General features: G+C 40.1%; 1 protein-coding gene across 1 annotated transcript in view; it reads left to right on the forward strand.

Moving 5' to 3' along the window:
• Positions 1-12,437, forward strand: part of hcn2b (hyperpolarization activated cyclic nucleotide-gated potassium channel 2b) — a 61,548-nt gene that overhangs the window by 17,835 nt on the left and 31,276 nt on the right. Inside the window, exon 4 of the mRNA XM_008300484.1 lies at positions 3,036-3,254. Coding sequence (XP_008298706.1) covers positions 3,036-3,254 — 219 coding nt within the window. The remainder of the gene's footprint in view (positions 1-3,035; positions 3,255-12,437) is intronic.

Genomic DNA, 12,437 nt, shown 5'->3' on the forward strand with positions numbered 1-12,437 from the left:
TGCAAAGCCTCCAACAGGCATCAACACAACCCCGACTTCAATAGGTTTAAAACCCCACAATACTTTTCCTACAGAACTCTCATGTGTTTGACCCTGTCGAGATCTATTTGATGTTTTATCAAATGCTAGAAGACATATCACAAATGAAATCAGCAGTCGTCACCATGGCTGAGCATTTACTCTTTAAAACTGCGATGTACCGTCGACAGTCTCAAAAACACAGATTCAGACTTTCAGGGTTTCATATGTCACAAACCTAAAGAACCAATCTTTGCACATCAATGCTCCTCCTCAACATCAATGTCTTGTTTAAACATGCATCACTGAATCACATTATTACAACTTGTGCAGCATAGGCTTAGTTTTACAGTGAGCTGGTGTGCTTGGGCTGCAACACGTAGCTGATGTGTGAGTGCAGCTTGATGCACACATTCTTAAAGCAGCAACGGTATAGAGTTACACCTACGTCATTGTGGGGCGGGTAGGGATTGTTTTCATGGAAGAAAGCATCTGAACATGTAACTTTGATACACACAGATAAGCTTTTAGGGGCTTTAATCAATAACCAGAGAGGGACTCTAAAGTATACATCTACCTCCACATGCTGTATCCATTTTACTTCGATAAAAGTGATGTAAAACTGCAGCCACGTGTTTCCTGTTTCCAACCTGTGCAGCTCGGAATAACAATTCGGTGTGCCCGTGCTGTATATTTGCATGAAACAGGACACTCGCCCAACCAACACAGGCTTCGACGTCAACAAAAAAAACATTTCTAGGAAAGCTGGAGGGATGAGCTGATTTATACCTGTGGGCTTTCACTCACGCTCACACAGACAGACAGTCAGGATAATGTACCTTCGACCCATAGATGAGTTATACCGCCACCTCCCGTATCCGTGCCAAGATAGTAGAAACAGCTATTGGCAGGCACTGTGGATTTACAGTAATGATGTCTTATAAAGGTCACAATAGCATCGTGACAGTAGCAGACAACCGTATTTTATCATTAAGAGCTGCTGGATGGATCACAGACAGACAAGCTGAGGGCTATTCTTTTGCTTTTAAACAGGGTGTGGTCGTGAACTGATCGACCTCAGGACTATAAACAGACGGATTTGTTATTAGTTCTGATTGTATGTGCAGTTTTTCCTCAGCAGCAGCAGCCTGTTTTTACATATATAGTAGAATATATCTCCCTGTGCACGGGAATACTGTGTATCCTGTACATTTATATGTGTGTGTGTATGTTTGGCTATAAGAGATTAGGCTCGAACAGACACAGACAGATGCATCCGAGTGAAAGAAGGTGTTTGTTTGTGTGCCTCGGCTCGGGGTTAGGGCTCCCTACTCCTGCTGTTTATCCACCGGCAATGTGGCGCAAGCATGCTGATGGCAAATCCACGTCTGTTCGCCACCTGTGGCGGCGGTTCCGTCCGAGGCTGGGCTTTTAAATGTTCGGTGCGGGTTTGCGGGAGATATTTTTTATTATATTGGGCTTAAGGGAGCTGCTGATGACAGTGAGACAAGCGCTGCAGTTACAAGGCGGCATCTCATTGAAATAACAACAAAGCTGGAGACATGATGATGGTGCTTATAATCTTAAAAGCTTCAAAATGCCATCATTGGTCTTTTATCTAAGATTAGAGGGTCCAGTTTATCTCCTTGGACAAATCAAAACAACTGATACAGCTGACAGCTCAAAACTTTAAGCCATGCTCGGAGCTGGAGCCAAGCTCACAGAGTGACACCAGGGCTGAGTTTGTGGAGGCTGAACGCCTTTGAAATCTCATCTTCCTTCTTTCTTTGCAGCCCCCCCCCCTTCAAATCACCTTTCTAAACGCTAATTTTCACAACATCTGATGGCAGCCCTCTGCCAGCGCGTCCTCTTTCACCTCCGCCAAAAACAAACCAAATTTGAATGTCAAATGAAATGCAAATGGCCCCCTGGAAAAATACAAATGAGATAAGAATCTATCCAGTCAATCAGAGGCTGAGGGGGCTTAGTAGTTTTTAGAAGAAACACTCACACATGCAGCGGTAATCTCCGGACAGTGTGTGTGAGCCGAAGCCGTTATGAGAGGAGGATGTGAGGTTCAGCAGTGACTGTGGAGGGCTTTCTAATGAATCCAACATGGGAGAATTAGGGCTGACTGAGTGTGCGAGCGCCAATCAAAGGAGGACTGAAGCAGGCAGATGTACGGGCTGCTCATTAACCACTCGCCTTTTGCTCATCCCCTTCTGCTCGGCCAAGACAAGGCGAGGCTGCTCAGTGATGATGATTAGGCCCTGAAACAATCACCAGACACAGAACCAAAGACTTCACCGGGGACGTCTTACTCTTTAGACCTCTCGTTCTTTAATTTTACTCTCTCCCTGACCACTTCTGCCGCACTCTAACTTGTATAACAGTTCTCTGCCGTCTACCTTCAGCAGCCTCACGTCAGCAGGTCGAACCGAATCGAGAACGAGAACCCAACAACCATCTTTGTGTTCCTACGTACACAGTTCTTAACAAATGTATTAGACCACCTGTCTAATTTGTTAAGCACTGTATATATTTGTATAAAGACCATCCAGCATCATGAAGCGCTTTAATGCGCTCAGCTCTCGACGGTTTACCATTTTGAACTGAATTCCGCAAATTTGAGCCACTGGGCTTCTCTGAGAAGTCAGAAATGAATCAAAGCAGAACATTCAATCCCTAAAACTAACTTTTATTTTCATGCAAGTAAATAGCTAGAATTAGACATAGTAATCAAGAAATTAATAATGTGTTTTACTATTTTTAAAGTTTTTTGTAGAACAGTAAATTTGAAAATTCATGGATAACAACAATAAATAACTATATTTTAGCATTTAAAATATCCTTTTGGTTAAAGAGCCTCTACATACCAATGTACTAACCATTACATAAACATAAGAAATGATTTTGCTGTTAATTTAGGGCAGCTAAACCATACATTGGGTGGTGGTCTAATGAAGTTGTTAAGCCCTGTACTATGTTTTTTTTTACTCCCATATCTCCTCCTGCAGAATGACTCGTGGAGCGAGCTCTACTCCTTCGCCCTCTTTAAGGCCATGAGCCACATGCTGTGCATCGGATATGGAAGACAAGCCCCAGAGAGCATGTCGGACATCTGGCTCACCATGCTCAGTATGATCGTAGGAGCCACCTGCTACGCCATGTTCATCGGCCACGCAACCGCGCTCATCCAGTCTCTCGACTCGTCCAGACGGCAATACCAGGAAAAGGTAGGGATCTGGCTGATTTTTTAACGTTGCTGCTACATTTGATTCAAATAGAGCTGACATGTTTGAGACTGAAAGAAGTTTGTCAGCTTGTCTTGTTAGGAAGGGATCAAGTGTAATAAGAAATTCTATTGCCCTTTAGCTCTTAGGAAGATTGTAGCTTCTTTCTTCTCACTATTCTGGCCCATAATGTTACGACTTTTGATTCACTGCCACCTGTGGTGCATATAGCAGCTGTTTTCAACCAAAAAAACTTTAGATAGACCCATTGTGTGCTACTTGGCTGTCAAAGTCAGTATCAAGACACTGGTGGAGACCAAAAATGGAGCTAAAAAAGTGATTCTAAATGAATGCTAATGTCTCTCCACATCTTTTTTGTCTGTTTTCAACATCATCAGCTTATAGTTTGTTTCTGTTGCCCCCCGAGTGGCTTAAATTAATGCAGGTTTAAGGAACAGTTATCTTGTAAAAAGTGGACTTCAGGTATAATATTTTTAAATTTTTTTGTCAGCTTTACAAACACAATTGAATTTACCTCCACTTTAATGTGGTAAAAACACAATTCCAGAGGCAGACATTTCAAACTCTTGACAAATCTGTAGGTATCTGGATGGCTGAGTAAATAGCCCGGTATCTTACTTTTGTTGCTTTGCAAAGAAAAAAAAAAAGACAAATGGAGGCGGGGTGGTTGCTTTACAGTCTGTCTTTGTGGCATAGATGGTGTAGTTAGCTTACTCATAACCAGGTGGCTCCTCTGTCTCTGCCTGACGCCATACGAGATTTAATTTACATTGTTTGTCCTCTACAACAGCGTGGATACGGTTATCACATTTGATATGAACAGAGAGGGATCGCTCGTTTGATTCCAACGTACTTTGATAGGAACGGCATCTGCTCTATTAGTTCGATATTCATGGCTGCATCTTGCCGGGCCTCGGCCCGTCTGTCGTCTCTGTGCAGCAGATCAAAGCTTCGGGTGTCTGGGAAGGAAAGGCTCTTCTGCTTTGTGAGGCCTCAGAGTCAGCGGTGCTCTGTGTCTTCATAGCTTCCTCAGATGTGGAGACGTCTCGTGCTGTCTGTCCCGCAGACAAATCCATGCAGGAAAGACATCAGAGCAACCGGTCAAGCTTAGCCGTGTAGCTGAAGCTTCTGGACAACGTGTAGAACAAAGGGTGATTAGATTTAGTTCACTCTTTGAGTCATGATGGAAATGTAGCTCCAGGCTGGTGTTTTCAATCTCAAATCATCAGAGGCCTTCTGCTCGACCAGCTCTAGTTTGCTTGAAGCTTTCTTTTTTTTTTTTATTATAAACTTATGTTGTTGTTTGTTTTAAATGGTATATTAAGATACATCAAGTATTTACCAAGATCATCTTTTAAGAATTTGCTTTTAGCATGTTTTTTCGCACATTGAAATTTGAAGCTATGTCTGAATGACAAGATCTCAGGAGCTAATAAAGATAAAAGCCTGAAATCTTGACTGTTTTTGTCTCATCATGCCATTAAGAACTGTTACTTCTTACACTAATTGAGTGCTTTGAGTTGCTTTGGAACACAAAGATAGAGAATCCATTTTGATCTTTTTTTCACAGTGATCACGAAGATGAATTTACCACTAAAGACTCGCTCATATGTTTACATTAGATTATTATTAAATATAAGTCAAGGTAATCACATCTCCCACTGGAAAAATCCCACCGTCCCAACAGATCTGTGTATGTGGTTATGCTGATGCTAATGAACTAATGTAGCGATAATTCCCAACGAAATTACACAAAACTATGTCACCTCCAAATCAACTTTACACCTACAAAACAGGATCTAAATATAGAAATTATGTTCATACTGAACCACTTTGAAATCCCGGAACTCTGTTCTGCTTGGCTTAGACTATCTAGCAATATTTTTGTGTTTGTGCTACAAGCAATCGAATATGAAAGTTAAATGGAAATACCTTTCTTTTCATTTTTGAGACAAAGTACGTCATAATAAAACGTATTCTCAATGTTTATTTATTCCTGTAACATGTAGCTACATATAGTTCAGAAAATACCACAAGCTGATTTCTGCATTTTTAACTTCTTGGTTAAAATGAGCTCAAATATGGGCTTAATTATTGTTTTTCATGCATCAACTCACCTATAATCAGAGACTATTTGATCTACTTGTCCAGTATTGCAGATTTTAAATCAATTTTGTAAATTTCAGGCTTTTATCTTTAACGACTCCTGTGATATTGTCCTTCAAATATGGAACAAAATTTTAATATGTGAAAAAAATGTGCTGAAAGTGCGATTTTTAAATAAACAAATATGTCTGACAGTATTTGATATGTCAGTGTAAAATTTCACAAATATCTTTTCAGGCAAATCTTCGATAATGGGGCAGAAATCGTTCTAAAAATTGGTTGTTTTGATATGAAATGAACCTGCTGTTGGTTGTTGCGGCTGTAGATCGAAGTCTTAGTGGCACATCATGTTGGTGAGATCATCCTCTTGCCTTGTTTTGTAGGTCATGATTTCTGTGAGCTTATAGCAGGCCGACTCGAATGTGTGCAGTGGTCTCTGATAGGAAATGGATCTGCTGCATGTATGTATGTATGTATCACTGGCATGGTAAACACAGCAGGACATGGATGCATTATCAGTGTATCTGGGTTGCACCATCTCAACATGCTGGACTTCATGTATAAATGTATGTAATGCATACGCACAAACATGAAACAAACATGTTGCGTGGCCTCAATTCCACCTCGGCCATGTCGATTCCTTGAAAACGCGACGCGCTTCGACGACCTTCTCGACGATCCGTAAAACTTCTCTGCGCAGTTTTTTCCAACTTTTCCCGTCAGTGACCTCAGATCTGCTCAAACAAAACCGGAGCCACTAATTCAGCTCCATCCTTTAAATCCACGTCTCGAAATACACTCTCACAGACTCGCTTTTATGTAATTGCCTTTTGATCTTGCCAACTTTTAACCTTGTGATGCTTAGCCGTGCATTTTTTTATTTATTTATTTTTTCTAAAAACCTAATTTCATTTTCTGAAGTTACTTTTCTTTTGATCATGTTTTCTATTTTTATATCCCTGTTGTGTTTTTATTCTTTATTAATTCGTCTTTTTTTTTTTTATTATTTCATTCTTGCCTTCCCGCTGTCCTGTAATGAATTTTGGAAACTCTGTGTGGTTGTTGTCAAAGTTTCTCATTTTTCTTGTCCTTATTATCTCTGGATAGAAGGTTAGACTCCATCACTGATTCTGCCTGACTGCTAAAATCTGATTTTCTTGGATTTTTGCTTTACATTTTGCCTCGTGCCACCTGAACCTTAAGGTGCTGAAGAATGCTTCTTGTTTCCTGGTATCGATTAGTATTTTTACCCTACATTATTTTAACTTTTTTAAACAAGCTTCAACTGACTTGAATCTGATCACAGTTGACATACGATTGTAATGTAACTTGTTTCCAGAAGCTATAAAGCCGTACGCCTGAAGGTCCTTCTGCAGTGAGAACAAACCGCAGTTCTGCTTCTTTTTCCTTTCAAGAGGAAAATACAAAGTAAAGGGGAAATGAGCCGCTGACTCCACGCCGGAGTCTGTTTTGTGTCAGTTATGTATAGCTGTACTTTGTCAGCGCTGTGACGTCTGTAATCAGTTCCTGCCGTCTAATTCTTCCATGATGCACAACAGCGAAATGCGGCGGCACCAGCCAAGACCCCTCATCCGGCATCCCGACTTCATGACTGTTTGTGCATCATTAACTGAACCGTCCTGCCACCAGATAACAGACTGGAGACAGAGCTATGGGTTTGAACTCTTTGTACGAGATAGTCCGAATGCTAGCGACTCGGCGTGGACTTGTGTTGACATAAAACAGAGCAAACAGTTTGCGTCGCGTTCCGTGTCGAGACAGAAATGTCATAATAGCTTCGGCACCAAGCGTCTTCTCCTGACGTGGATTCTGGATGTTTACTTTGGGTTTGAGTCGGACAAAGCATGTCGGTGTTTTTCGGCTTTATCAGATCGGACATATGTTGTTTGGTTATTAGAATGTTTAGCAGGTCTGTGGACAGGAGTATAAATAGACTGAAGATAAGAGAGGGATGTTAAAGAGAAACACTGGTGAACATGAATCTCCACCTTTGTTGTCAGATTACCTTAACAAGCTCTTCATCGACACCATCCATCATGTTCATATGTTTAACTGAATTCTTAGTGCTTCAATCAGTTTGATCCAATGTGGATTTCTTTGAGTGCTAGAAGCTGGACGTTTGAGTAGTTCATTCATTATGTCTTAGCTAATTATTACACCTATTTATCTGTTTAATTTGGGGTAATTATGTCAACTGCTGACTGTTTATCCACATTTTCGGGGGTATAATTGATTAAAACTAGTTCTGAAGAGCTCATTGGTCATTGGTGCAGCATTCTGTTGGTTGGAGACATTCGACAGGATTGTTTCACAAAGATCCCAGAGCGAGAACACAAATGAGAGCAAAAGTTTTGCAAGCGCACAGAAGAAGAAACCCACAGGACATTGTGAAAGTGTATCTGAATGCAGAGAAACTGTTTTGTGCACAAGCAGAGCAGATTTGCACCAAAGGAGGCGTTGTTTAAAAGAGAGGGCAGGGTTTTTAGGGAAAATGTTAAAAAATCTGAGTGTTAAATGAAGAAATAATGCTCTGAAGCTGAAAGACTATCCAAGACTATCTTGGATAATGAAAGGAAAGTTATTCCATGTATTTCACATTTTTTAGCTCACTGTCTTTGCCTGTTTGCGAACTACACTGTAAAAAGTGAGATTTTAACTGTAAATTTTCACTGTTATATTGTTGTTACTACTGTTTTGTTAAATCACAGATAATACCTTGGAAAATCAGAGAAAAAAAGTATGCATTTACATAGGAAAAACCAAAAACACTTCCACCCTGGGTGAGCGCTCCAACGGGGTGGAAGTGGCTGGAATGCACAGGCAGTACTTGGCTGCTGATGCCAGTTTAGCTAGCGGTCACACTTCTGTTTCCACCAGCAGTGGCGGTGGGGGAGTGGCAGATACGATCCACCGTTAACATCCATGTTTACTTCTGTAAACACTGAGCACGCTCACTGCGTGTGACGTTGTTGTGTCTTATTCTGCGCATGCGGGACACTTTTGGGTCGTATGAAGTTCACACAGGAGATCTCATACAAGTCGCATTTAACTGGAAATGTGAACAAACTCGCAAAGAAATTGGATTTCACAAAAAATCCAAATTGAGCATTAAGTCCTGCAGTCTGAATGCAGCCAATCAATCAGATTGTTCAGTCAGATAATACACCATTATCCTTATTTGTGACATAAGTCGGTATGTTAAGGCTATTTTTAAAACCTGTCTGATAGCGAGGTTTTCAGATTGTTAAGGGTCAGGATGTCAAGTCACGACTGTATTTTCTCGATATCTGCCAATATTTCCATAATTTTTGAACATTACAGTCGTCCACCATTTTTTCATGTATCTTTTTCTGGCTTCCTCGCTGCCAGGTTTTCATGTTGTTATTGTTGTTTTTTATCTTTATTGTGTTATTTTTGTTTACAGTGTAGCTTTTCATGCACTCTCTGGCAGCATGGTTCGGTTCCAACAGGCTGACGTACTTTGCCGTCATCTCATCGTAGCTTGCAGCTTTCTGGTTATTGTATCAGATCAGTATCGTACTCAGTTGTAATCTTGTTTGAAAGGATATTTTTCTCTTAAAGGCAAATATTTGGGTTTATTTTGTTTATCAGGTTACAGTTCCTATTTGTCCAGACTAGTTGAGCTGCTCCATGACTTGTCCATCCACACACAGGACCAGAGGTCCACCTGTCTGGGAATCACCAACGTAGAGAATCACTGTCATTAATGAAACGTATGCATTTGGAACATGTAGGAAGATGTGTCCAGAGTTACAGAGGAGCCACAGTGGTCGAGTTGAGAAGTTGTACATGATATGATTTGACTTTATTCGCATCTACAGTAGAAGTGATGAGGCAGCTCAGCGCTCCTTTGTCATCCCTCCTTCACGTTGAGGTGACCGTGTCCTCATCCTGTGTTTCTCCACAACCCTCTTCCCATCTTCGTTCCTCCAGCCCTCCCCCGTTTCATCTGTCCATTCGCCCTTGACTGTTGGGCAATACACCATCTGCCAGCGGACACTGCACATGGACAGAGGGCATTAGCCATTATGTAACCGCACTCCCGCTTCTCCTCCCCCATCTATTCCTCCCCCCCGCCTCAAGAGCCGTGGAGCAGCGTGTCCAAATAGTTGTGAGAGGAGGGAGATGTGACCCCTGGGGCCTCGGTGATGAACGCTGATGCACTTGGCCTTGACGCATCAAACAGCGATTTGACGAACTGCTCCCCTTCATAACCTGGACAATCACTGAGGCCTGACCTGGACTTCCAGGGGTCTGACACTTTAAAGATTAACTACACCATCTGAAGTTTGACAAAAAAAGAAAAAAAACATGTTTTTACTCAAGTCGCTGCCAAGCAGCAGCCTCCAGGGAAGAAAAATAGAGCAAATAGGAAAGTGCCAAAACCGCAGTTCCCTGAACGGCCACTAGAGGCTGTAAAAGGGAGTCAGTCCCCAACATGTTAAAATGCTCAGCTTTACACTAGATGTAAACATGTTAACAGCCTGGGGGGAAAAAATGGTTTTGGTTTCCATAACTAGTTCCTCCATTCATGACAGTGGCACAGGGGGTGAGTTTTTATTTGACTCACTGGTTTAAACTGTATCAAGGCTTAAAGTTATGCATAATTAAAGGTGTGGCTGCTTTGAGTAACAGGTTTGTGCCATTATAGGACAGTCCATACCCAAGGCTCCATGCACTCTCCACGTCTTTGGAGTTAGCTGGAGTCGGGCGCTGTTCGTTTGGCACCAACTAAAACCACCACACCGGACTGCCACACTGCTCCTCAGGAAACTCTGTGGGTGACATAACAAAGGGTTTGTCTGTCTTTATACACAGTAGATAGCCTCCACTTACTCAACTGCTCTGGAACTTGTGAGAAGCGAGAAACACTCCAGAAATGTCTGGTAAATAAACGTTAATATAGTATTGGTCATTAATTAAAACATTGATGCTCAACTCCATCTAAAATGTTATTAGATTTGAGTTATTGTCTTTATATTTTAAAGAGGGTCCAAATTGCCTTATTGCTTATGCAGCATGTGCACTTAGAGCCACTGTATTTTATTTACTGGGTTGTTGGTTTGTGCAAATTTAGATAATAGTATATAATAGATCACTTTGTATTTGTGGAGAAACTTGTGTGTCATTCTCTGTGCCTTTCTGTTATTACCAGAAGGCTAAAGTTTCAAATTATTCCGGTGGTGGCTTTGAAGGGGAGCTCCAGTGGTTTAGGTAATGTGCTTCTGTAATGGAGATTTGTAAGAGTTAAACTCCTGTTCTTGGTAATCACTGCCCCCCAGCTTATATCACAGGGTTTCTGTTACGGATTTAAAGTGTCTGAGTGCAAATCAAGTCAATAACCTCAGAGTCCTCATAACAAGTGAACAGAAATCATGTAAAAATTAAAAATAGCCAAAAGGCACATTTAAATTTCTTCAAAGATTTCAGATTTCTTGATGTTTTCCACTTGATTGTTTATAAATCAATGTTATCACTGTGTTTTATAAAACGAGGAAGTCTCTGATATAAGAAATAATCAGATGAATTAAAATGACATCAAGTTTAAAAAGCTGATTAAAATCACAATTTGTGAGATACACTGTAAAAAAAACAACAACAAAAAACAGTTCTGTAAATAAACTGAAAATTTGGAAAATTTATTCAAAAACTATGAAAATGATAACATCATTAAAAGTGAAATGTAATAATTAGTGATTTTGTCATTTTTATGGTGAAGCATTGTAAAAGAACACATTGCTTTTTTATAAAAATGCGATTTTTGTTTTGCTGTTTTGACATTTAACATGTAAATTAATATTTTTTTTCAGATTTCAGTAGTTATTATCTGCAATTTAACAAAAAATAACTTAACACGGTTAAACTGTGTTAAACTTTTGATAATCTGTAAAATAGCAAAATCATCATTTTCATTCCTATATGTAATATTTCTTTCAAATAACAGCAATCTGTACAACATTTATAATGTCGGCTGATTTATACACAGTAAAAATAATGTCGTTTTTTAGACGGAGCTACCATTTAGGAATATGTACATCATTTTCAGTTTGAGCCTGTTTTATACTGGTAAAGATCAAAATTTGTACTTTTTGTGATTTTTTTTGTTAATGTCGAATTTAACAAAATAGGGAAATCTGTAAAATAACAAAATTGTTAAAAGAAATACAGTTAAAAACTTTTTTTTTTTTTTACAGTGTGGACTTATGTCACCTGTTAGTTTTGCTTTTGTAAACCCATTTCATCATAATTTGTTAGTCCTTCCGTGCCATCATCAACACACACATGCAGATTTTACTGACATGTAAATGCTCGTTTGTGTGAACTGTATGTTTGTTCAGGGTCTGTCTCCACTGTTCAGCCAATAAGCTAAAGGATACTGCTTAAGTCAGCTTGGGTTTTATAGACTCTGGACACACACACACCCACACACACACACACACACACACACACACACACATACAGACACACACACACACACACACACACACAGATATAAGACGTGTCACATCCTGAGCCATGACGCTCGCTAACATGTCCCATTAATAAGAGGCCCAATTCAATCCGTGCTTTCCCTCTGCGGCAGCTTACAGCGACAGCCATGCGTCAAGCTCGCGAGCCACCAACTCTGGGCTTTATGTCCCACAAAAAGAACTTCTGTGCTGCTTCTGGCCCTCGCTAAGTCCACAAGCAGATTTAATTTCATGAATGTAATGCATTTGTCCAGACTTATCTGTATCCTCAGCTGCAAAGTTAGATTTTTATTTTAGGATGGACGTGGTTTTACTGGCACAATTTAGAGAGCATCAGTGTGTTTGAGATTTTAAAAAACAAAATAAGTTGAGTTGCCAGGATATTTGCAAGTTCAGGCTTTTTAAACTTGATGTCGTAAATGGTAGATATTCTTAGTCGAAGTGTATATTTGGCTGAAAATTTGGATTTGTTCATTTACACTGTAAAAAAAATGTGTTTAAAAATAGTTTCTATTTGTAATTTTTCTCTTTTACAGATTTTCAGTTT

This window comes from Stegastes partitus, unplaced genomic scaffold, assembly GCF_000690725.1.
Source record: "Stegastes partitus isolate 25-593 unplaced genomic scaffold, Stegastes_partitus-1.0.2 Scaffold33, whole genome shotgun sequence".
NCBI classification, from domain to species: domain Eukaryota; kingdom Metazoa; phylum Chordata; class Actinopteri; family Pomacentridae; genus Stegastes; species Stegastes partitus.